Raw genomic sequence first — 24,636 nt, forward strand, 5'->3', positions numbered from 1 at the left:
CCAGGAGCACACAGGGAACACGCTCGGCCACATGGGCTCTGTTTGGTGAGCCACTGTGAGTCCATCATGCGGCTGCACTCTAGCAACCTAATCCAACCCAGCCACTTCCCCAGGCGCCCTCTTCAGACACCATAACTAGATCAAGCCTCTGTCCTGCTATTTCCATCAGTCGGTGGCTTTGGGACTGAAATATCTGCATGGGTTGGGGAGCCAAATCCTGCTCAGATTGCAGCCCCAGGCACGGTGCTTCCACAATGCCCCCTGACCCTTTGTCCAGGTGAGGAATCAGTGGCTCAGAGAAGTGACTTCCCCAAGGTCACGTTGTTGGGAGGGGCAGAAGGAGGGCTCGGATCCATGTCTGCCTATTTCAGAATCCATACACTTCTTTACGCTCTGCTCCATTCCCAAGTGCAGAGAAACCCCAAGGAAATGACATTCTGGGAGAAGGGCTCCACCCAAGCTGGGAAGCATGGGTGCATCAGAATGGCTGGGAGCTGGCAGGCCTGCTCCGCGACATCGAGCAGAAAATTAGAGGTGACGAGGCCTGAAGGTGGGACTGCAGCCTGGCGGTAGAGCCCCCTCCAAGGCCCAAACCATTAACCACATGCCCTCAACTGACACTTGCTGTGTGACATGCGGCTGCACTTAAGGGAAGCCCTGTCTGAGAGAACCGAAGACAGCCTGCTCCGAGTGGGGTTCCTGACCCTGGTATCTACTGGCCGAGGGCAAGTCACTTGATTTCTGCCACTTCTGTTCCTTTTCTGCAAGGCGGGGCTCATAAAAAAGCCCACAGGCTTCTTGTGAGGACCAAAGGCACTTGTGTGTCAGAGTACCATGGGCACAGTGCGGCGCTGACTCCTCCATGATAAAGCAGCCTGCCTTGGGCGCAGCCTCTGTGCTGGGCACCATGCTAAGTGCTTCCCTGCTCTGCATCACTGAACCACGCTTCCACTGTTAGGGTTGGGGCCAAACCCCTCCCCCAAGGATCCTCTCCATATCAGATTCCTAATGTGTGGTGCAGAGCAAACAAGGCAGGCTGAGAATAGATCTGATCCAGTTCTACCTTACTGGCTCTGCAACTTCAAGACAGTTGACCACCCTCCCTGAGCTTCATTTGCTACATCTGAGAAACAGGACTAACAGCAGTGCACATGCCGTGTTTGTCATTCATTAGGTATCAAATAAAACAAGTACGTGTGATCACACTCGACATACATTAGATTTTTATTCTTGAAATAAATTATGGTTGGATCCCATTATTATCCCCATTTTACAGTTGTGAAAACTGAGACCCAGAGATACTGAAAGCCATTAAGTGTGGCCGGTGCTGTGGCACAGTGGGTTAAAGCCCCAGCCTGTAGTGCCAGCATCCCATGTGGGCACCAGTTCTAGTCCCCAGCTGCTCCCGTTCTGATCCAGCTCTCTGCTATGGCTTGGGAAAGCAGTAGAAGATGGCCCAAGTCCTTGGACCCTTGCACCCATGTGGGAGACCCAGAGGAGGCTCCTGGCTCCTGGGTTCGGATCAGCTCAGCTCTGGCCATTACGGTTATTTGGGGAGTGAACCAGTGGATGGAATACCTCTCTCTTTCTCTCTCTCTCTGGCTCTACCTCTCTCTGCATCTCTGTCTTTCAAATAAGAACAAATACAAAAACAACAACAATGAAAAAGAAAGCCATTAAGTGGGATGCAAATGCTGGCTAAGATTATCATCACCATTTTTATATACCCATAAAGCCAACACCCACAGAAACAGATCCAAAAGGGCATAGGAGAAGCTGTATTTGTTTTACTTCTCTGCAGGCTGATAACCTGATTTATTAAATATATAAAATGCATGTGCAAACCAGAAGTTCTGCGTTCTGGCTGTGTGTGTGGCAGGAGGTGTGGAGCAGACTAGAGGTCAGCTGCTCTTCTAGCCAGAGTCAGAGGGCTGCAGGGAATGACCCTTGTACAACTTCTTTAGTCGATTTCATGCTTAAAATATTTGTGTGTAAAAATAAACTTATCACAAACATTTTGAAGCACTCCTGCATATGTAGAAAAATTGTGTATGTCTACATGTATGTATTATAGATAGGTATATATAAATACACATATGTAATTTAATCAATATATCACCACCTCATTTATTTTATTGTTTTATTTGAAAGCAAAAGAGAGAGAGCGCACGCTCTTCCATCTAGTGATTCATTCCTCAACTGTCTGCAACAGCTGAGGCTGGGCCAGCTTGAAGCCTAGAGTTTGAAACTTAGTCTGGGTCTCCTATGTGTGTGGCAGGAGCCCAAGTACTGAGCCATCTTCTGCTGCCTTCCAGGGAGCACATTACTGGGAAGCCATAAAAGGTTAGATCCAGCCTCTAAGCCAGGAACTGGATGCACATGTCCCAGGCAGCATCTGAACCACTGTGTTGAACACCTGTCCAACAACATTAGCTGTGAAGAAAACACTTATTAGAACCATAATGATATATTAGTACATACCCATGTTGGTAAAACATAAAAGGGATAAAAATACCAAATATTCTCAAGGATGTGAAATGCCTGAGTCTCATTTTTGCTGGTGAGAACAAAAGATAGCCTAACCACTTGGGAAAGCAGTTTGGCCTTTTCTTATTAAGTTAAATATACACTGTTATTTGATCCAGCAATTCCAGTCCTAGATTTTGACTTTTCATAAGACATGAAATATGAGGCACATGAAGCTATGTGAATGTGTCCACATGAAGACTTCTCCATTAATAATCATAACAGTTTTATTCAAAATAATGAGGACTTGGAAGCAACTGAAATATCTCTCAAGTGAAGAGAAAAACACATTAAGGTATATCTATTGTGATACTATTGTGAGTGGCAAAAAAATGGACAAACTCATCATGTTTGTCACACAGTAGATGAGCCTCTAAAACAGTAATCTGAGGGAAAAGATAGACACAGGGGCCAGCGCTGTGGCACAGAGAGTTAAGGCCCCTGCCTGCAGTGTCAGCATCCCATGTGGGCACCAGTTTGAGCCCCAGCTGCTCCACTTCTGATCCAGCTCTCTGCTGATGCTCCTGGGAAAACAGCAGAGAATGGCCCAAGTCCTTGGGCCCCTGCACCTGCATGGGGGCCCAGAGGAAGCTCCTGGCTCCTGGCTTCAGATCAGCACAGCTCCAGCCATTGCAGACATTTGGGGAGTAAGCCAGTGGGTGGAAGATCTCTCTCTCTGTCTCTGCCTATTTCTTTCTCTGTAACTCTGACTTTCAAATAAATATAATAAATCTTTTTTAAAAAATAAACACAAAAGAGTACATATTCTGTGATTTCCATTGAAATGTAAATCTATAACAGGCAAAACTAAGTATATTTACAGAAAGAACAGCAGTTAACAGGCTGGAGCATGAGAGGAATCAACTGCAAAGGGGTATGAGGGTCCTTTTTTTGCAATTTTGCTTGTGGTGCTGGTTACATGGGTTCATCTGTCAAAATGTATTGACCTGTGCACTCAAAACAGGTGCATACAGTTTATCATCACATGCAAATTACAACTCATGAGTTTTTTTTTAAGTGAAAGAAGAAGACAAAACTGGAAGCACTTGGGCCCCATCCCAAGTGATTCCATACACCAGAATTGATACTGGGTCCAGAAATCTGCATTTGAAGAAAGCCCCATGGGTAATGGTGCTGCCATTGTTCCATGTACAGAAGCAGTATGGTTCTCTGCCAGCACCCAGCTCTCGGACAGTGAACCAATCAAGCTAGAGAAGGGAGCACAGAAGAGTGCTCTTGTCCCATCCCCAGCCTCCACTCTTTGGTAGGAGACCCGATCCTTCCTGAAGTTTTTTCCTATTCTCCCAATGCGGCCCCAGCTGTGGATAAGCTTCCTTCATCCTTTTTAATTCCAGGTTTGCCTGGAAGATAAATGGGAGAAAAACAAAGAAAAATATTTAAGTGCAGAGAAGCCAATTTATTTGCAAAGCACAGGCCGGCGCCGCGGCTCACTAGGCTAATCCTCCGCCTTGCAGCGCCAGCACACCGGGTTCTAGTCCCGGTCGGGGCACCGGATTCTGTCCCAGTTGCCCCTCTTCCAGGCCAGCTCTCTGCTGTGGCCAGGGAGTGCAGTGGAGGATGGCCCAAGTGCTTGGGCCCTGCACCCCATGGGAGACCAGGATAAGTACCTGGCTCCTGCCATCGGATCAGCGCGGTGCGCCAGCCGTGGCAGCCATTGGAGGGTGAACCAACGGCAAAGGAAGACCTTTCTCTCTGTCTCTCTCACTGTCCACTCTGCCTGTCAAAAAAAATTAAAAAAAAAGAATATTTGCAAAGCACAAATTCCTTCCCAGAAGGTCACTCAACTCTGATATTAGATCGGTGTGGCTGTTCCAGCTGTGGACACCTGATAGCCACAAATATGCCTACACCAGGAGAATGGCAGACAGGGAAGTCTGATGTTCTAACATGCAACGACAGGTATGCGAGGATCACCCACCGCCCTGCCTCCTTCCTCGCCCTGGCCTGAGGTCTCACTCCCAGAGGAAACCCCCCACAAACAGCCGTCCCACCCTCAGCTTCCTCAGGGCTGGGAGAAAGCGCAGGCGGAGATGGTATCTAGGGTCCCTTACAGTCCTGTGACCACTGTGCACCAGGGAATTCCCCAGCATTAGAGACTGTTAGACGAGGCCTCTCCTCAGAAGGTCTTTAAGAGACCCCCAACCCCTGGGAGGTGGGGCATAGGAAACAGAGCTCACGACCGGAACGCCTGCCTCTTGTCCCCGTTCGTCCCCACCTTCCTTCCTTCTCCTTCCTCCTTCTGCCAGCCTCTCCCTATTCTCCCCTCTCCTGAGCTGCTTCTCTTCTCCCATTTCCCAGCGCCGCTGCTCCCTTCTCCCTCCCCTCTGGTAGGGCGCATCTCAGTGGTGTCAGGGCCCCGGCGCGCCCTGCTCTGCCACGGCCTCGGCCGGCCGCACGCGCTCACGCGGGGCCCTGGCTGCCGCCCCTCCTCTCTGCCTGCAGGAAGCGGAGCCTCCTCCCGCAGCCAGGAGGGGAGGCCCTGGCGCCGCAGTCCCGCCCTCGGGGCGGGTGTGAGTCTCCGTGGCGCTGACGCGGCGCCGGCGGCGGTGAGGAGGCTGCCACTGCCGGAGAGCGAAGCGAACCAGCCGCGGCGCTGCTCCGCTTCAGCGCGCCCCGGCGCTGCCCGCCGCCAGCCCAGGCAGGCGCAGGGAGGCGCAGGCGGCGGCGGGCGGCATGGAGAGCCTGCTGGAGAACCCGGTGCGGGCCGTGCTCTACCTCAAGGAGCTCACGGCCATCGTGCAGAACCAGCAGAGCCTCATCCACACGCAGCGCCAGCGCATCGACGAGCTGGAGCGGAGGCTGGACGAGCTGAGCGCCGAGAACCGCAGCCTGGGTGAGCAGCAGCAGCGGCTGCAAGCTCAGCCTCCGCCCGGGCCCGTGGCCCCGTCGCCAGCCCCGCCACCGGCATCCCCTGTCGCCGTTCCCGCCTCCGCCGCCGCCGGGGCCCAGGAGCCTCTCCAGGACCACGGACAGCGCGCGCCCTCTGCGCCTGAGCCGCCGGCGCTTCAGCACCACGGGCAGCTCCTGGTGCAGCCCCAACCAGGCCCCAGCAGCAGGGCTCAGGCACCGCAGTCGCCCCAGCAGCCTGCGGGGACGCTCTCGGCCGGCGCCCACAAGGACAAGGAGCGTCCCTCGAGTTGCTGCGCCGCCGCCGGAGCCCTCCTTCAACACAAATCCCCCGCCGCCCTAGGCAAGGGCGTCCTGGGCAGGAGACCCGAGTGAGTGGGGCAGAGGGAAGGAAGGGAAGGGAGTGGGTGTGAGGAGGGGAAGTGGTGTTGTACAAGGGAGTTTGAAGGAAAGGGTGATGCGAAGGGAAGGGTTAAACAGACACTTGGGGTAGAAGAGATCTGGGGGTAAGCGGGGGCGATATGGGGGAGGGGGTGTGATTTGGACGATGTCGGATCAAAAGGAAGTATCCAGCCCTTCTGGAGGGAAGGAGCGAAACGGATTTAAGTGATTGGGGATATTGGAAACTGGCAGGCTTTCAAAGGTACAAAATTAGGGGAAAGTTGGTTGAAGATTAAACTGAAGAAATAAGATCCATTGAAGGATTTTAAGTTCGGAAAAATTTGGGAGTTTGGATGGTAAAATTACTGAGAGGGAGGGTGATACATGAAAGCGACAGAGGCTTGGCAGAGGCATGTTAAGTGCTTTAAAAGGACTGCACTCAGGAAGAGCAGGTTTGGGACCAGGGGAATACAGGAGGAAGAGGATGAAAATGGAAGGCAGGGAGCTGGACTCAGGAAGATCAAGGGTGGGAGAGAGCATTTCCCAGGGGAACGAGCTGGCTCTTTAACTGATGCAGTGGGAGTCAAAGCCAAGAGTGGCTCATCTAGGGAAGCTGACTCTGCTCCGACCTGAGTGGCCACCTTTTTTCTGAATCCCTGCAGAGCGGGGAAAAGGAGAAATCCACCAGACAGACCAATGGAGAGCTCGCTTGCAGCTTGAGTACTCAGTCTGGTGACAGCTTTTTCCTCTGACTCAAGGAGGATGTCAGTGCAGGTCGCTGGCAATTGTGGAAAGGGAACAGTGATCGAGAGACAGCTGGCAAACAGAGTTGCTATTTGAAGGAAAGGGCAGTTTAAATCTCCATATGGCTACTACATGTGAACATTATTTCCTCCTGGTTAATTGGTGATAAGCAGAATCTCACGTTAGGTTTTGAAGGAAATGTTTACTCTTCCAATGAGACCCTCTAAGGACCCAGCTTTTTCATGTTACACAGTCCATACCCTCGTAATATGAAAAGTAAGATAAAAAAGGATGCCAGAATCTTCTTTCTCCTGTATCGAGAAGGCTGTGACCATATCAGCCCCCCTTCTCTGATGAGACTGGTGATAGAATAACTGCCTGGAAGGGCAGCTCAGGGGAAGTCAGTACCTGATTAGCACCTGACCCTGATGATGGCAATGCTAAAGGAGGGAGTGGGTGAGGGGAGAGGGAGAGACAAGCATACCATCTTTATTCAGTTTCAACTATACTTTCATAAGGGGACACTTGTGAAGAATTATCCCCAAAAACTCATTTTCTTCTTCCATCCCCTGCAGAGCTCCAGAAGTTGGGCCATGGCCTATTAGCTCACAGGGTAGCTTTGTTCAGAACCATATGAAATTAAGGATGAAGCTACAGGGGGATCTGCCTCGGCAAGCCTAAAGCATCTGGTCCAAGTCCCAAGAAGATACAGTTTTCTTCCTCAACCTCCTCAGTGGTCCATTTGCTTATGCCCTCAGTTTTATGGTTTTCTTATCTGGCATACAAAGTAAAAGTGGGCTTTTCCTCAGTGCCCACTGTTTAGCAGGAGGTAACACTCTTCTGAGACACTGTGTGTAGCCTTTTCATCACCAGGGGAGAAGTCCTAGTCCATTCCATATCCCTGGGGACAGCCTCAGCTTCCTGAGAATCCAGTTCTTCACCTGCTTCCTCTCCTCCTGATATTTGATATCTTCCTTCTCCAGCACTGCATCACTTCCTTAGCATCCCTTCAGGGGACTGTCTGGGCAAGACAGGTGCAGGAAACGTCATTTTTCTTGGATTAGGTCTGGACCATAGCTCTCACTGTGGTCTAAGGAGCCCAAACCTTTGGCCCAGACGGTCCTACTGGGAATACAGGGATTTAGGAGTCACCTGATTCCTATACAGCCTTACCTGTCAACACCAGCAAGAAACTGCAGTGTCCTCTACCCTTCACCCCACCCTGCTTTTGCTTCCCAAGGGAAACAACAAAACTAAGACACAATTAGCAGGGTGGAGCAGAGGGTACATTGTGGGAAATCGTCCCCTGGAAAGTTGTACCAGGCACTAAGAGGTTAATAACACCAGTGATTCCTTGCTTTTCCCATGCTCCCCAAGGCTGTCTACCCAGAGACTTAGAGAGCAAGGACACGCCTCCTGCTGCAGTCCCTTCCCTGGGATGTGGTGGCAGAGACGTCTTGATTGATTGATTGAATGCCTTTTGGACCACCCACTTCTTTCCCCATTTTTTGCCCAACTTCAACCCAAGTTTTCCCAAGAACCTTGGGAAAAAAAATCACCCTCATTGACTCCATATTTGGCTCCTCTTGCTATGTACCTATGACCCCCACTTTATGTTTGTCTTTCTCTGCCCGCATGTCTCTACAGAGCAGGACTAGATGGAGTTTGGAGGCAGGGAATGGCCCCCATGAAGAGGGGCAGAGAAGAGCAGCACCAGCAGACCTCTCCCTGGTATTTCTCCCAGGGAGTTCCCTGCTCAATCATTTCCCTGCTGAGCATGCTAAAGTTGGTGCAAGGGACAGCAGAGAGCATCTTAGGAGCATAATTTTGCTGTAAACCTTTCTCATTCCCTCTCTGGCCACAGTAGAGTGAGACTGTGGCATCAGTAAGGAGGCTAAAGGCCCCTGTGGCCCAGTTTCTCTTACCCCCAGAACTCCTGCTTCCCACCAATTCCAGGAGAGGCCGGTGCCCTGAGAACCTGGGGCTTGGAAATCATGGATCCTTTAACTGCCATCTGATCTGCACTAATAAACAGCTCAGTCTCTCTGCCTCCTTCAGCTGGGGGAGGCACATAGGTATGGTGGCCTTAGACATAAGGCCAAGGAAGCCATGATGTGGGGGTGGGTGAGGGCAGAGATATGATGGAAGAAAACCACTGCAGGGGTTAAAATTCTCTCTGCCTACTTCTTGGCTCTTGCTAAGCTCTGGCCCCCACTGCTTATGCACTTTAATGAAAGCAGCAAACACAGCTTCCTCCTGTTTATTTTTTCAATCAAGGCTCACAGCATCTCCAGAATTTATTATTATCCCGTACCTGGCTGAAGTCAGTGCCTCAGCCTGGCATGGCCAAGTCCCCTTGCATTGGAAACACATAATGCTCTCTGAAGCTCCTGGCTTCATTGTGACCACAGCATCACCACATGAGCACATGACTCCCCTCCCCATTCCTCTCTCCCACCATGCATTTAGAGTTTGTGATTCCAGGGTCTGTCCATGTCCCCAAGGTCTGAGATGGATGGTTGTTGGAGCTTATTTAAGGGTCCTGCATTATGATCCACATTCAGCTGCTACCCCAGGATCCCCACCTCAACATCACAATAAAGCCTGAATGGCTCAGCAGTTCCTGTCCTCTTCTATCCCTCTTCCTCCCTAGTCTTCCTTTTACATTCTCCCTCTTTTTTTTAAGACATTTTTATTTGTATTTTTAAAAATTTCTTTGAAAGGTGGGGAGAGGGGAGAACTTTCATCAGTGGGCTCACTACCCTATTGGTTGCAACAGACAATGCTGGGCCAAGCCAAAGCCAGGAGCCTGGAACTCCACCCAGATCTCCTGTGTGGGTGGCAGGGGCTTAAGTACTTGAGCCATCACCTGCTGCCTCCCAGTGTGTGCAACAGCAGGATGAAGGAATTGAAAGTGGAGCTGAAACCTGAACCTAGGCAACATCCTTCTTCCTCCCTCTTTTCTCCCACCTCTTTTTCCTTCCTTCTCTTTTCCCCTGTGTTTTCCCTCCATCAAACATTTTCTCTCTCATATCTCTCCATCCTTCTACCCTTTGCTTCCACTTAAGTATCATAGGACGGCAATATCTTTCCTCCCTATGCTCATCCTTTCAGCATAAAATAAATCATGAGTCATCTTTTCAGCTCCTCGGACTCATAGCGACTGGAGGCTGAGGAGGCTAGTTCATCCTGGATGTGCTTTTTAGCCTGACTTGTCTCAGATGCCGATTGGAGTAGGTGTCTCTGCTCCTCTTGAATGAGAGCTGTCTGATTGAAGGTGGCAGCTCATGACTGGTCCATCCTGGAAGCTATTAAGAGAGTATGAAGGTCTATCAGTCAATCAACCAAATGTATGAAGTGTCTTGTTCATTCACAATCCTGCATTCTGTGATGCAGAGAGATAGGAAAGAAGCAAGTGGCCCCTGCTCAGCACACAGGGAAACACAGATGTAGGAACATCTAAACAAGTGAAGCATACTGTAGCTGCTGGGGCTACCCTCTGTCAGAACAGCACAGAATAAAAAGCGTGAACATACAAATCATGTCTACAGCCAGAGGGAAGGTTTTCTTGATTGGAGTCCATGGTTCAAGTCAAGGAATGATAAGAGACAAGGAGAGCTGGAAAGGGAACAGAGCCCTGAACATTCCATTCATGCAGATGTGTGTATTGCATGTGCACATCACCCCACCCTGTGATGGTACAGTACATAGTGCCTGCTTCCCCTTCCCCACCAGGCTTAACCTATCTCCAAGGCAAGGAGAATCTCAGCACACAGGGACCATATCGACCTTGTGTCTGAAAGGCCTATTCATTGAGGAAGCTTCTTTCGGCCAAGGTTCACCAATCAGCCTCTCTTCTTCCTCAGCCCCCACCAAGGGGCTGCCGGCCTATGGTGAAGACTGAGAATGGGCCCAGGATGGAGTCAGTCCTCTGAGCATAGGGAGTGTGTGTCTTTTGGCTCATACCTGGAAGCTGCCATGAGGGAGAGATTTGCTGTCTCCCACTTTTCCAAGAGCCTAGACTCTACCCTCTTTTTTTATATACAAAGCAAAAAGAAACAAATCATTCTCTGCCTCTGGGTAACCCCAAGTGTCTCCCTACTCCTCCCCAGCCCCTGTGACTTGCTTTAGCCCAATCTTCTCCTTCCTCCCAACCCCTCCCCAGACCCACAGCATCAACACACAGGGCCTGACAAAGGCCTCCAGGCATATTGCCCGGCTGCCCCCAACCAAGCAAGAGGAATGGCAGCCCATCCTGCTGACTCAGCAAATATCCCTGCAACCTGAGTTCCAAAGGCTTCTTGGGGCAGAGCCAGTTGGATTCCAGGCTAGGTGAGAGGGAAGGTAAGGGATGGGGAAATAGCTGGGCCTGTGGTGGGAAAGAGACTCAACTCCTGAGTTTAAGTCCTGTGGAAAGGGTTTTAGGCAAACTGCCTTTGCTGGAGGGAGAGGGCTAAACACCTCGACACACTGCCAGTGCCCCTGGACACAGGGCAGCAGCATTGCAGTAAGGAGTTTCTTAGCGAGAGATCCTGGGGACACTCACACTGCCTTGGCAGGCTCCCAGATGTGAGGCTATCTGGCAGAGTCTCCCAGGCCAGGCCCCTGAAGCAACTTCCTCCTCTGTCCCTGGAAAAGCACGAAGTGCAAGCCCCCACAGGCTGCAAGGAGCTCTGTGTTTCCATGGAGGAAACGGGTGGCTGTTGGCATCTCCAACAGCAAGGACATTAACAAGGAGCAAGGAACCCGGGTAAGCAAGGGAGAAGGTCGCCCTTCAGGCTGATAGGAACTTCGGGAACCCACAGGATCATAGAACATCCAGGGGCTAGGCTTCGGGCAGGCACACCCTGGCAGGGGTCCTGCTCCCCACCTACCAGCTGTGAGACCCTTCGTTCATTATTGACTTCAGCCTCTGTTTCTCCACGTACAAATTAAGGAGCAACATCTACTTTAAAGGGTTGTTGCAAAGTTTAAATTAGTATTGCTCCAGGCACACAGTCAGTGCTCAATCATTGCAGTCCTGCTGCAGATACAGAACCCAGGGCCAGGAAAAGAGGCCTCTCTGATGCCAGACGGCAGTGATAGAGCAGCCAAAAGCCAGGCTCAGGATTCCTCCACTCTGCCAGGCCACCTCCCCCCCACCCCAGGCTCTTTCCCCATGGACTCCTCTGCCTGCAGTTGAGCCATTCCAGATCCATGAATCTGAGCTCACCTTGGAAAGTGCCAGGCAAGACCAGTCCACCATCCCCAAGTGATCTACAATGAGGCCCCCACACCCTCAGAGATGGACATGATCTCTAAGCCCAACTCGATTCTCTGCCATTGCTCCTTAAGATCAGGAACTCAGAGACCCCGGTTGCCCCCCAGTGCCCTGTGGCCCTGAGGATGGACTCCCCCATCCCTAAGCAGGGAAACCACAGTCACCCAGGAAAAGGCGCAGTGACTTGGCAAGGACAGCGTGCAAGTGGGGGCAGTTTCCCCCAGTTCTGCTTCCTGGGGATGGAAGTCAGACCTCTCTCTTGTAGGACGTGCAGATGGAAAAGGAGGGCGAGTTCCAGAGGAGAGGAGGCCTGGTGTGGTGGTGTGGGTTCCGGAGTGGCCTTAGGGGCAGGACTCTGGTTTCATTGCCTAAGCCTACAGGGTAAAAGAGGTTCCTTCTCTTCAAGGCTTTTCTTAGGTGGGAGACCTGCTAGGAAAGAGAAAGCATAAGGAAAAGATAGTGGCTTCCACACTTCTCTTACTTCTCTTCCAGGGTAGTGGTGGCTCTAAGGCCACCATGGGCAGTGGCCAGGTATGGCACTGGGGCTGGAGAGATGGGGACAGGTTGTGTGCTCTTCATCTATAATATCAAATCTGGGCAGGTTTGGTCACTCTGAGCCCAGCGGCTGAGCTAAGTGCTACCTTTCCTCCCCAGTGCGTGGCACCTGTGGGCAGAGGGCATGCAGGCAGCCTGTCGGTGTCCCTGTCCAGAGAAGGGCCATGTTGTGTGCTGGCATCAGGCCATTCTCTCAGTGCCATGGCTGCAGGGACTCGGGGCTCTATGTGCTGGATCAGGGCCCCCAGCCCCTCTGGGAAGTCAAGCATGTGTCAGATCTGGAGGGATCCTGTAAGATCACCTGACCCAAACTTTTCTTTTGGTCCATGAGAATACTAAGGCTTGAGAGAGAAATGGCTGCTGTCTCCAAACTAGTTAGTGGCAGAACCAGGTTTAGAGCTCTGCACTTCTTCATGCAATGCTCTTGGCACTTCATGGTGATGAACCAAAAGAGTGGGTCAGGGCAGCTCCGTGGTTGTGCGGGGCCAAACCGAGAGCTGGTTCCTGGGACATGGAAAGAGATCTCTCTGCCCTCCTCAATCTTGCCTATGACAACAACTCCACAACCAGAGGGCGCTTCGGCGCATCAAGGCCATCCTCTCTGTGCAAGGTCTCCTAGGACAGGCACGTTTACTCCTCCCAGTCTTTTACTTCAGTACAAAGAGCTTATCTGAGCAGCTTCCGCGAGCAGGATGGAAAGAGAAGAGGATACCAGGGTAGCACTGCTTGGGTGACGGCCAGGGCAGGAGGCTCAGGAGGGAGGCAGTGGAGTCTCAGCATATCTTTTTATTATATTATTATTATTATTTGAAAGGCAGAGTTACAGAGAGGGAGGGAGGGAGGGAGAGGAAGGGAGGGAGAGAGAGGGAGGGGGGGAGAGAGAGAGAGAGAGAGAGAGAGAGAGAGAGAGAAATAGCGATCTTTCATCTGCTGGTTCACTCCCCAAATGGTTGCAACGGCCAGAGCTGTACTGATCCGAAGCCAGGAGCCAGGACTTTCTTCTGGGTCTCCCACATGGGTGCAGGAGCCCAAGGCCTTGGGCCATCTTCTACTGCTTTCCCAGACCATAGCAGAGAGTGAGATTGAAACAGGAGCAGCTGGGACTCAAACCAATGCCCATATGATATGCTGGCACTGCAGGTGCTACAGCACAGCACCAGCCCCCCTCACTGTATCTTTATTTCCTGTTCATTTTGCAGGGACTTGGAATTACTTTGCATGGCCCTGGTAAGGAAAAGGCAGTGACAGAGAGCACACCCACACTGAGTTGTCATGGAAAATTCATGGGCTATAGAAGGGAGACTTTCCCAATGGGTTTCATGTGCAAAGGTCATAAGAAAAGGAGTTAGGCAGCATCGTGGTGCTCGGTCAGCTCCTTTGCTCCGTTTCAGGATCTGAAAGTCATCTGGGGGATGGCAAAATAGTCACATGGTTCTACTAGGGTTTACTATGGGGTGGGAAGATGTGGGCAGGAAGGACCAGAAGGCCAGAGGGTGGTGACCCATGGGGCCACAGAGGATGGGAAATGAGACCCAGCCTTAATATGGAAATTCCCAGTGTGAAGTTACTGACTGGAGGGAGAGGAGACGGTGTCAGCGCCAAGGAAGAGCTGGGTTGGGGAAGGTCCCAAGGGAGCAGGCCCACGGCTGAGCATGGGTGAAATACCAGATTCAGAGCCCGGGCTCTTAGGGCTGGCTGGGGACTGAAGGGGACCAAGGCTGGAGGGAGACTGCCATCCCAGGGAAGCCACCTGAGCCTTCCTGTCCAGGAGCAAGGAGAGGCCGCCTCTCTGTCTGTCCGCAGCCTCTCCCTCTTCTGCCAGCCTGGGAAGCTGCAAAGACTGAGCCAGCGCCAGCAGGAAGTGCTGCGTCTCCATCACGCACGTGCAGCCCAGGCCGCAGGTCCAACAAGCTGTGAGCAATGGTCTGTGAGGATGCGAAGGAAAGGAGGCCTGGGCTGTGGCCCCTCCTCAGCAGGAAAGAGGAGAGACAGCTGGGTCCTGGGCCCACAACTTGGCCCAGGATGTTCACCAGGAACCAGCACCCAGGCTCAAAGCCTTCTCTTCTTACTTAATTAGGTGTGACAGCTCTGGCAAACCATCAGGAGGGGAGTGTGTGTGGTGCCATCGGTGGGGACAGCTGCGCATAGACCAGTGTGCTATGGGCGTAGGCTAGGAGAGCAGGTTGCGGACCTAACCCACACCCAACAACCCGTAGGTCTCACAGCAAGGCTGGGCATAGCTTTATCTTCTGTCCCCCAAGGACACTGCCGCCTGGTCACACTGTCAGGCTCCACGTCCCCTCCTTTCTCTGCCTGACAAGCTACATCCCTTTGGGCCAGCAGGTTCCTCCTGCATCTTCCCACTGTGAGATGGGGCTGGGTCAACAGGGCCCCCACCTACCCGTCCTTCTGATTCCTCACTCTGCCTGGGACAGCGCTGGGCCAGAGTGCGCAGGTGCAGGGGCTGTGCACGGAGGGAAGTGACTGGAGGCCCAGGAACAGAGCAGTGCGGTGGCTGACTTTCCCTGCAGCTGACTGTGGCCTCGCCTTGGCCAGGGACCACGCCCTCTCAGGGGTTGGGAAATGCCCTGTGCCAGCCTCAAGCCAGGAGTGCAGAAGCAAGGGAAATCCACCATTTCTTCTTTGATGAATGATTCCGACCTACCACATTTTTCATTCAATGCTTCTGATTCAGCACGGTTAAAAAGAACAGAAACAAAGCTCTGCAGAGCAGGTGGAAATTTCGTGCTTGGGTCTTAGCCTCAGGGTTTTCTGCCTAGTCTTTAGGGACCGGTGCCGTGCACGCCCCCAAACAGGCTCACCTGGCATCCTCAGGCACGCGTGATGCCACTTAACGCACAGCGGCCAGAGGGATCGCCAGGGACAGGGAGAGGCATTCGTGGGGCAGCACGGGAGAGAGCTGCTCTTTTCCATCCATGACACCAGCGCTCCGCTGCAGCGCCCTCCCTCGTAGATCCACAATGGAAGCTTGGAACAAGCCCCTCCCCTCTCCGGGGGCCTCCCGTTCAATGGGGATAACCACTCCTTCCTTGCCCCGGGCTCACCAGGTCTGCGGCGAAGCAGAGCTGGAAGGGAGCCGCTGCCGCCCGAAGGACCCGGCTTAGCCTGTGCAAAACGTGCTCAAGGCCAAGCCGGAGGAGGAAAGCTGGGCGCGCGCGGGGGGTGGGGGTGGGGGTGGGAGTGGGGGGGGCGCAGCGGGAGACTCGAAACTCATCCTCCCTTTCGAGAACAACGGGAAGCAGACCCCTGTGGTCTCCCGCGCAGGAGGAGGTGAAATCTGCACAGGCTTCCAGCTTCCAGGGACACTGGAAATTTCCACTGCGCTCCCGCCGGCTGTGACTGCCTAAAAGCAGGAGGGGGGCGCGGGCTCCAGAGCGCCCCTCCGCCCCCGCGCCCGCCTCCCTGGCCCCCTGCGCGCAGGAGCTCCGCGAGCCTGGGGAAAGCCCCGGCTCCCCCGCCGGCCCACTCCCGCTGCGCGCTTCCTCGCGGGGGCGGACACCTCCGGCGCGGGGAAGCCGCACGCCCCCCGCCGCCCCTGTGCGCCCCGCCCGCGCTCGTCGGCAGACCTCGCTCCGCAGACCTGGGCCGGTTCCGCGCCTGGCTGCTTCCCGCGGCCCCTCCCACTCGGTCAGGAGCTCGCCTCCGCCCGCCTACGAGTCTGGAAGCGCAGCTCTCCCCCTGCCCCCCGCCTCCGCCGCTTGGGCCGCTCCTCCCGGGGATCCACGGGGAGCGGAGGGGGCTGCGTCACCGCTCGCCGCTGCGGCTCGTGGGGCCCCGCGTCCTGGGATTGCACCCGGGTTGCGCACTCCTTTTCCGGACCCCCAAAGGCGCCTGCACAGGCTGAGGCACACGGATCGCCTCTGGAGCAGGGAAATTAAGGCGGGAGCGATCAAGAGGGTCCGGGAGCAGGATGATGTCTCCGAGGTCCCCCTTCTGCTCAGCGGTCACCGCTCAGTCTTCACAAAGTGGCCCTTGCAGGAGGGTCCCAGCTGTGCCTTGGCCTTCTCTAAATATATTTGTATTTAAAGAATCATATTCTGAGGATTGCCAAGGTGGTAGCTCTGTGATAAGAGCCTAATAGTTGCAAGGGTAGCGCTAGGGTTGAATCTTGACTCAGTCCTTTACTTGCTATGATCTCCTGCTGTGATGGCCTCAGTTTTCCCGTCTGTAAAATGGGGACTATGAGTAGTGCCTACCTCATTGGGAAAGCTAGGAAATATCAGAGGTCATGCAGATAAAGCACCCAGGAAGCCGAGTTTCCCCGGGGCAGGGCCCAAAGTGTGATCATTGCTGTTTTTTGAGGACCCTTCAGGGGACAAGAATTGAGACAGTGATTTTGAAAGGGGTGGGGGGCAGTGCAGGGGGAGAGAGGTGTCTCCGGCCCGTAGCTCCCAGAGGACTCCGGGATGTGCCAGCCCTCACAAATCCGCAGAGCCATGTCTGCGCCAAGTGGCCTTGTGGGCAGCTGTGCCAGAACACGGGAGGCTGGAGGGAGCCCTCAGCCGGGCAGGTCCAGGACCCATGCCTCCCTTCAGATGTCACCTGGAAGCTGCCAGCCTGGAGGAGGCATCCAGCCCCAGGTCAGCCACAGCCAGGCCTGCCTCACTTGAATAACTGAGGCTTCTGGCATCTGGACTTGTGCCGGCTGCTTTTTTTTTTTTTTTTTTTTTTAACACCAAAAAAGTCTTACTCTTTACACAGCCCTGTTTGTCCATTCTGTTAATCGAGTTGTATTCCTTTATAAATTTCATTTACTGTTTTTCCAATAGATCATAGATTGACCTAGTACCAGATTTAAAGATACAAGAGTTCCCAGGAAAAACTTCCACCCCTGACCACTTATCCCTTCCCCCGGCCCCAGCTGGCAGCAACCACTGCGGGCAGTTTCTCTTGTAGCTTTGCCCTTTTTAGACTTTTGTCTGTGAACATTCAAGCTGTGTGTGTGTGTGTGTTCACACAAATGGTAGTGGACAGCAGTCTGTTCTGCACCTTGATTTCCCCATAATAATGTATCTTAGTGATCCTTCCAGATTCAGTATAAAAAGAGCTGCCCTCCTCTTTAACACCTGCTCGGTGTTCTGTGTCCGCTGAGAGTTTTGGTAGGCAGGCTCTGGGTAGCTGTGATCACTGCCCTGGAGGCTGGGGCGGGCGAGGGGGTTTTGCTGAGGGCCAAGGTTGGGGAGGCGGGCACACACTGGGGGGAGGGGCTCCACTTGAAATGGCCCCTCTGGCTGTTGACCAACTGCAGAAGAAAGATTGAGCAAATGTGCTTCCCAGCCGGAAAGCACTCTAACCTGGCTCGCTTTTGTTCCCTGGGCTGCTTTGTTGCCAGCAGTCAGCCCGCTTGGGGGAAACCACGAGGGCTTCCAATCTTGTTCAAAACAAGGTGAGGCCTAAAGGCCCATGGGAAGCCTTGGCGAATAGCTCAGAGACAAGACGTAAACCAAGTGCTCACAGCCTGTGCGCTTTCCTTCCTCGCCGCCCCCCCCCCCCTTCCCCAGGCTGAGCACACTCCTGTCTTTGCTAAGAGCAAAATTGATTCTTCATTCCTGTGGCTTGGGAAACCTCACTTTCTTCTGTGCATAGGTGTATCGTTTCATGCAGCCTTTCAATCACTTTACTTGCTGCATATCCACCGTGTGCCAGTGCAGTGCTGAACACAAAACTCCCAGATCCTTCAAGAAGCAGACAGAGGCCAACAAGGACTAATAATGAAGATGCCGGGCTTCTGATGGGGAAGTGCTCTAGAGAAAAGGAAAGCTGAGCAACCTGGGGCCCGGGGAGGGCCTCCCCTGGAAGCTGAGCCCTGAGCAAAGGTGGAGGAGGGGAGGAAGGGCTTCTGGGCTTATCTGGGGAACAGTCGGCACCGCACCGAGGCCCAGAGCAGGGCGCCTGCCTGGTTGCTCAAGGGGCTCAGGAAGAGCAGCCTACGGTGAAATGGGAGAGTGCTGGGTGTAGGGCGGGTGGGAGAGTCTCAGCTGGGATTTCCAGACCCACCGGGCAGGGTGGAAGTACGTAGGACATTGTAGCTCTCACGATGGCTGCTGGGGCTGGGGGTCAGCGGAGGCTGTTGCTCTACTGGCACTGAGCGGGCAAGAGCCTTGGCAAACATCAACCAGCAAGGCAAGAACCAGAGACCAGGCCACTGGCGATCCTGCAGAGCAGAGTTTTAGGAGGGCAGTGGGGTGCAGGCTTGTAGTGTGGATTTCAGTGAGAAACACAGAGGCTGATGTTGTGGCACAGCAGGTTAAGCCGCCGCTCGCGAAGCTGGCATCCCGTATCGAGCACCAGCTCAAGTTCTAGTTGCGCTGCTCCTCATCCATCCAGCTCCCTGCTAACACACCTGGGAAGAAAGTGGAAGGTGACCCGAGTACCAGGGCCCCTGCCACCCACAGGGGACACCCAGATGGAGTTCCAGGCTCCTGACTTTGGCCTGGCCAGCCATTGCAACCATCTGGGGAGTGAACCAGTGGATGGAAGATATCTCTCTCTTCCTCTGTCTCATCACTCTCCCTTTCAAACAAACAAAATAAATCTTTTTTTAAAAAAAGAGAAGGAGAAATAGAAGATATATCCAATGTAATGTGTTGACCCTTACTGGGTCTTAATACAAACCAAGCAGCTGGAAAAAGACGTTTTTAAAGCAATCAAGGAAATTAGAACAGAGAGGGCATATTACCTAATATGCGAGAACTCCTGTGACTTTAGTGAGGACAATGATACTGCTACAGTATCTTTTGGATTTTCTTGCCTGTGACAGAATTGTTGCACAGCAGGTTAAACCACCACCTGTGATGCCCAGCATCTTGTATGAACACCAGTTCAAGTCCCAGCTGCTCCACTTCTCTTCCAGCTCCCTGTTAATGTGCCTGGGAAAGCAGCAGATGATGGCTCAAGTGCTTGGGCCCTGCTACTCAGTGGGAGACCCGGATGGAGCTCCAGGCTTCTGGCTTCGACCTGGCCAAGCCATGGCTGTTGTGGCTATTTGGAGAGTGAGCCAAAACCTCTCCCCCCCCCCCATTTCCCTATCACTCTGCCTTCCAAATAATACAATAACATTTGAAATTCTTACCTTTTAGAGATGTATTTTTTAAATATTTTTAAAAAGATTTATTTATTTATTTGAAAGGCTTTTAGAGAGAGAGAAGAATGAATCTTCCATTCATTGGTTCACTCCCCAAATAGCTGCAGCAGCCAGGCTGGGCAAGGCCCTAGACAGGAGCCAGGAACTCCATCTGAGTCTCCCACATGAGTGGCTGGGGCCCAAACACTTGAGCCATCCTCCAGTGCTTTTCCCAGACCATTAACAGAGAGCTGGATCGGAAGTGGAGCAGCCAGGATTTGAACTGGTGTCCAACACCAGCCCCTCAGACTTCTTCTCAGTATGTCCTAATAAAACTCCCTGCATTAGGCTCCCTTCTGCATCCCAGCAGCATGAGATTGCTTGTCCAGGGATGCGGATCCAAGCAATACAGTTCTGGCAGGTGCGGCTCTAGGCCTCTGCTTTCCACTGCCTTCCTGCCGGCAAGTGCTGTAACATGCACACAAATTCCCAAGAGAGGTTTGTTCAGAATGCACTTGGCTGGCACTCAGCCCTGGAGACTGTCATTCAGTGGGGGAGTTCGGGAAGGAGGGTGACGTGTGCGTTAAACATGCTCTCCAAGGCTCCTGATGCCACTCGCTGCTTAAAAGTCCATTAGAACAGATCAGGCTGAACCCACTCATTCATCAGCAGGCACACAGACATCCAGGCCAGTGCTGTGTGCAGTGAGGCTAGTTGGGGCAGGTGGGATTAAAACAAGGTGAGCTGTGCTGCCCAGGAGATCCCGAGCATGCTGTTGTTACTTCAAGATGGTTCTTCCAGGGCAGGGAAGGATTCACGGAGCACCTAGTACGTGTCAGGCTCTGTGACAGGCTCTGGGGACTCCTGGTGACCAGGTCAAAGACTGCCGTGACACGGCTCAGGTGCAAGAGAAGACAGCAAAGGAGGAAATCCAGATGGTGGGGTATCAACTCCTAAGGACAGAAAGTCAGACAAGAGGGTGAGTGGCAGGAGAGCAGCTTTGACAGGCGAGACTTCTTAGGAGGTCCCCTCCGGGCGAGAGAGTAGATCGAGCAGAGTCACGTGGAGACGTGGGGGAAAGCGTGCCATGCAGAGACCCTGGGGCGGCGGAGCAGAGGGAGGGGAAGGAGGCCAGAGAGGAGAGGGCTCGGGCCTGGGCCGGGCGGGTAATGGGGACTTGGGGCTGGAGAGTGACGTGGTCCCTGCGGGCAGAAGCGGCCAGGCGTTTGGGCGGAGAGAGCCCTGGAGTGCGATTCACACTCTCTCAGCATTGGCTCGCTGGTTTCCTTCAACATCCAGGCATTTGTACCCACTCATTACCCTGAAGGGAAGGTGCTTCCATCTCTGCTTCTTGGAAGTGACATCTGAGGTCACACAGCCACTGCGGTATCTGCAGGACTCCTGGGCGAGCTGTCGCCTATGGCGCCAGAGCAGAACTGTCCCCACCTTAAGGGGACTCCCCTGTGGTAGGAGGAGCACGTCCCATGGACAAAGCCCAATCTGGGACAGTCAGGAAGCAAAAAGCCTGTGGCTCCATGCCCACTTGACAGTTGTTCCTGGTGTTGCAGCTCTGAACTTGGCCCTTGGCCCATGCCTCTCTCGTGTCAGGCAGGACACATGGCCACAAGATAGAGGGTCTGCAGCCCTGGACCACAGTGTATACCACCACAGCCAACGTGGCCAGGAGGGTTCACACAGGGGACAAAACACCATTGGTCTCTGGGTGTGTGCTTATGTGTGCATATGCACGTGTGTGCACCCCAGGGTTGTATGTGTAAGTGTGTATGAGGGGACTTCAAAAAGTCCAGTGAAGTAGAATTAAAAGACAAGTTTATTTTGGTGCAAAAAGTTTCTGCAATTCCTGCGTGCTCATGCGCGTATACATATGTAAATATGGCTAAGAGTGAGTGTGTGTGCATGCACGTATGTAGGCATGTATGCCCGCCTGTGTGCGCATAGGTCTGGCATGTTTTACGGAGGACCAGACTGGGAGTTCACTCAAACTTCTCTGCATTTAGGCACGAGCTCCAAATGTGTGCAGGAATGGAGATGTGTGTGTCAAGCACTGTATGTGTATGTGCATCCAGGGCGTGTGGATGAATATTCTTGTCCTGTGTACAAATCCTTGCACAGCCAAGCCACCGGATATAAGTCAGTTGAATACTAGGGTTTAGCCAATTGCCCAGGAGAAAACGGGTGTCTCTCTGGGTAGGCAGGTAGCAGAGTGGGAGTGCAGGGATGCCGTGAGGAGAGCTGGTACTTGGAAGCTGGTTAAAGCTGTGAGATTGATTAGGGGTTGGCAGGATGAGGTTTTGTGTTTCTGTCTGGCTTCAAGAGTCTGGCTGTGCTGTGAAGAGCAAGATCAAGGTCAAGGGGAGGCCACCTCCCCTGTGGCTGTCTGGAGTTGAGTGGTGTGGTGAGAGCACCAGGGGCAGTGTGCAACAGGGGATGGGGCCAGTGTCTTTCCTGGGGGTTCTCAGAAGGGCGTCACACCTCCCCTAGCCTTTGCTTCCTCATCAAACAGCGTTGGTAATAATAATAATAATGATGATAATAATATAGCATTTGCTACAGGTCTGTTCTTAGGGCCTTTGAAAGTGTTCTGTAAGTCAGAAACACTGCCATTGTCATAGATTGGACCACGCCGTCCCCAAGCCGACAGCACTGCATGAGCAGAGCTGACTATAGGTGGACTCATGGCGCAGACTGTGGGGATGGGTGGCTGTGGGGATGGGACGGCAGGCTTGGCAAGCCCCTGAGGCTGGCACAGGTCTGATGGCCTTGATCTGTCCGCACCAGCCAGCTTTGCCCAGGCACATGTCTGCCAGGTAGGAATGAGAGCTCCTGTGAGGAAGCTGGCAAGATGCAGCCAGGGGCCCGGCTCCATCACTTGGGCTCCATTGCCCAGCCTGGCACTGGAAGCTGTCCTGGCTCCCTGCAGGAGGTCAAAGAGGCTTCGAGCCAGGCACCTGGATGGCTCTGGGGTTGCTGGCAGAGGCACTCGGCTGGCCTGGGAGGAGAGAGGGCAGCATGAGGAAGCCCTGATTCTCTGTGGGACTGGGCTGGGGCAACGTGGACAAAGGAGAAGGCTGTTCCACTCCAGCTGCACACTGAGATGCCTGCTCGAGAGCCAGGCTGGTACCAAGACTGTGTGACAGTAAGCAGGTATCTCAGTGTCTCGGAGCCTCCTCTTCTGTAAAGCAAGGATTGGAGTGAGGTGATGTTTGCAAAGTGCCGGCGCTCTGCCTTGAACGTGTGACAGGCAGGACAAAGAGGTCTGCAAGTTTGTGGCCTGGACTTGTGCTTTTGTCCCCATGCCTGTGCATGCTCCGTGTATGTGCAGGTTCCCTGCACATGCCTGCTTCATGACTGTGCAGGCTCCATTCATGGGGATGTTTCATGTGTGTACGTGCTTCATCCCCCACTTCTGTCCAGCATCCCGAGGAACAAGGACTTAGCATTCAGGTGACAAATGATATATGGGAGATGCCATGGACCCGGCCACGTTCTGTACTGGATGTAGAGGTGAACCAGCCGGTCAGATATGGCTCTGGGAATCCCACTCTGTGTGCGGAGACACAGCATGCATATTAGCATCAGTGATGCCTGGTAGACAAATGAATGCTGCGGCCCCTAATACCTTAGGGAAGCTTCTGAGGTGAGCACCTCTGGCCTCGCAGGGCAGAGGGCTGGGGGTCAGGCCCAAGAGCGAAATCAGGGAAGACCGCAGGAGCAGTGTTGTGGGCACTGGGTCCTGCAGGGGGCGCAGCATCTGGAAAGCAGGATTTGGAGGGCGTCTGGGGTCTCTGGCAGAGGCTCCCACCCCACCTAGTCCGCTTCCTAGTTGGGAAATGGGGGTGTGGATACAGCCTCTGCTGTGTCCACGGTCTTTTTGAGTGGCTTCTCAGTCTACAGCCCCAAGGCTGCCAGAGGAGCCACTGGGCCTTGGGCCCCCAAGGGCATCCTGAGTCAGACCTGGCTCCGGCATGATAGACAGCTCAGCTCACTCATTCATCACACAGCTGTCGGCGCCTTCTACTGCAGGTGAAGAAGCTGAGGCTGGGTCGGGCAGAGGGAGCCCAGCCCCAGGACTGGTCCTGTCCCCGGATCAGCGTCTCGCCCCGTGCAGGGCATTGGCCAGACAGGACGTGGGTTATCTTCTTTGACCTTCACAACAGCCTACTTAGGGCCTTCCTTTTATGACCTCCCCTTGACAGCTGGGTAGACTGAGGCTGAAGACAGTCAAATCACCTGCCTGTGGTTTCACTGCCATCCTGGTGGGAAGGCAAGGACTGACTGCAGGTCTTCCCAAAAGGAAAGCTGCTGACGTGCCTTGAACCTGGCTGTCTCCCATGGTTTGAGAGGGAGGTTCAATGCCGTTCCTTCCTCACAGTGTCTGTGGCTCCCACACAGCTCCGGTTCCATGCAGACCTGCTCCCAGTACATGAGGCAACCCCCACAATATGTTCACAGGAGCTCATAACCAATGAACCGCAAACTTGGGGTCCAAAACCATCCTGGACCCCAAATGACAAATACATGCAGTGTGGGCAGGACTCGCAGGGCGGCTCCTTCCCACTCCAGACGCCATCAGCGGTGGGGGGGGGGGGGCTGACAGCGGCTGGAGGTTCTCTTGTAGCTGGCAAGGTGGCATTTGGTTCCTTTCCACACAGGCCTCTCCTTTGGAGTCGCCTGGGCTCTGGTCACCATCATGGAAAAAAGGAGGAGGAGGAGAAACGGGAAGAGGAGGGGAAGGAAAGGGAAGAGGAGGAGGGGGAGGGAAAGGGGGAGGGGGGTCGGCAGTCCACTTCCCAGGAAGCCAGTGGGGGAGGGTGTTTCAAGAAGGAGGCTGTGGCCCAGGGATGCTGCAGTCAGGCTGAGGCAGTCAGGATCTGGGGCTTCCTCTTGGATTTAGCAACCTGGAGATCACTGGGGATCCCTCTGCCCAGGGGAATCTCTGCTAGGGCTGAGGGGGAGGAACCAGAAAGAGCAATGGCAGGAGATCCCGGGGAAGGAGTTCCAGGCAAGCAGACGCCTCCTTCTGGGAGAAGGTGCAGTTATAACAAGGGGAGAAGAGTTGTGGCAAAGAGTGTTTCTGGAGTGAGAGACTTGAGCCTGCTTTGTGTGTGCTGAAGAGAAAGGGGCTATGCGACTAAGACCCCTGAAGACCAGCAGGGGAGGAGAGGGCTTGGAGAGGCAGTGAGCATCACTTCCTGAG

At 53.6% G+C, this 24,636-nt stretch overlaps 1 protein-coding gene across 5 annotated transcripts in view; it reads left to right on the forward strand.

The window, feature by feature from the left end:
• Positions 1 to 4,914: 4,914 nt before the first annotated feature.
• Positions 4,915 to 24,636, forward strand: part of IQSEC3 (IQ motif and Sec7 domain ArfGEF 3) — a 103,733-nt gene continuing 84,011 nt past the window's right edge. For 3 of the 5 annotated variants that reach the window (XR_007921003.3, XR_007921002.3, XM_008259870.5), the window contains exon 1: positions 4,916 to 5,765. Coding sequence is in view for 2 of the 5 variants with exons in the window: in XM_008259870.5 (XP_008258092.4) it covers positions 5,221 to 5,765 (545 nt within the window). In the remaining 3 variants the exon portion in view is untranslated. Of the gene's footprint in view, positions 5,766 to 24,636 lie in introns of all 5 variants that reach the window. The other 2 variants (XM_002712787.6, XM_051850099.3) reach the window with 2 other exon arrangements.

Source organism: Oryctolagus cuniculus, chromosome 9 (genome assembly GCF_051225735.1).
Source record: "Oryctolagus cuniculus isolate XC-2025 breed Fujian yellow rabbit chromosome 9, ASM5122573v1, whole genome shotgun sequence".
Lineage (NCBI taxonomy): Eukaryota > Metazoa > Chordata > Mammalia > Lagomorpha > Leporidae > Oryctolagus > Oryctolagus cuniculus.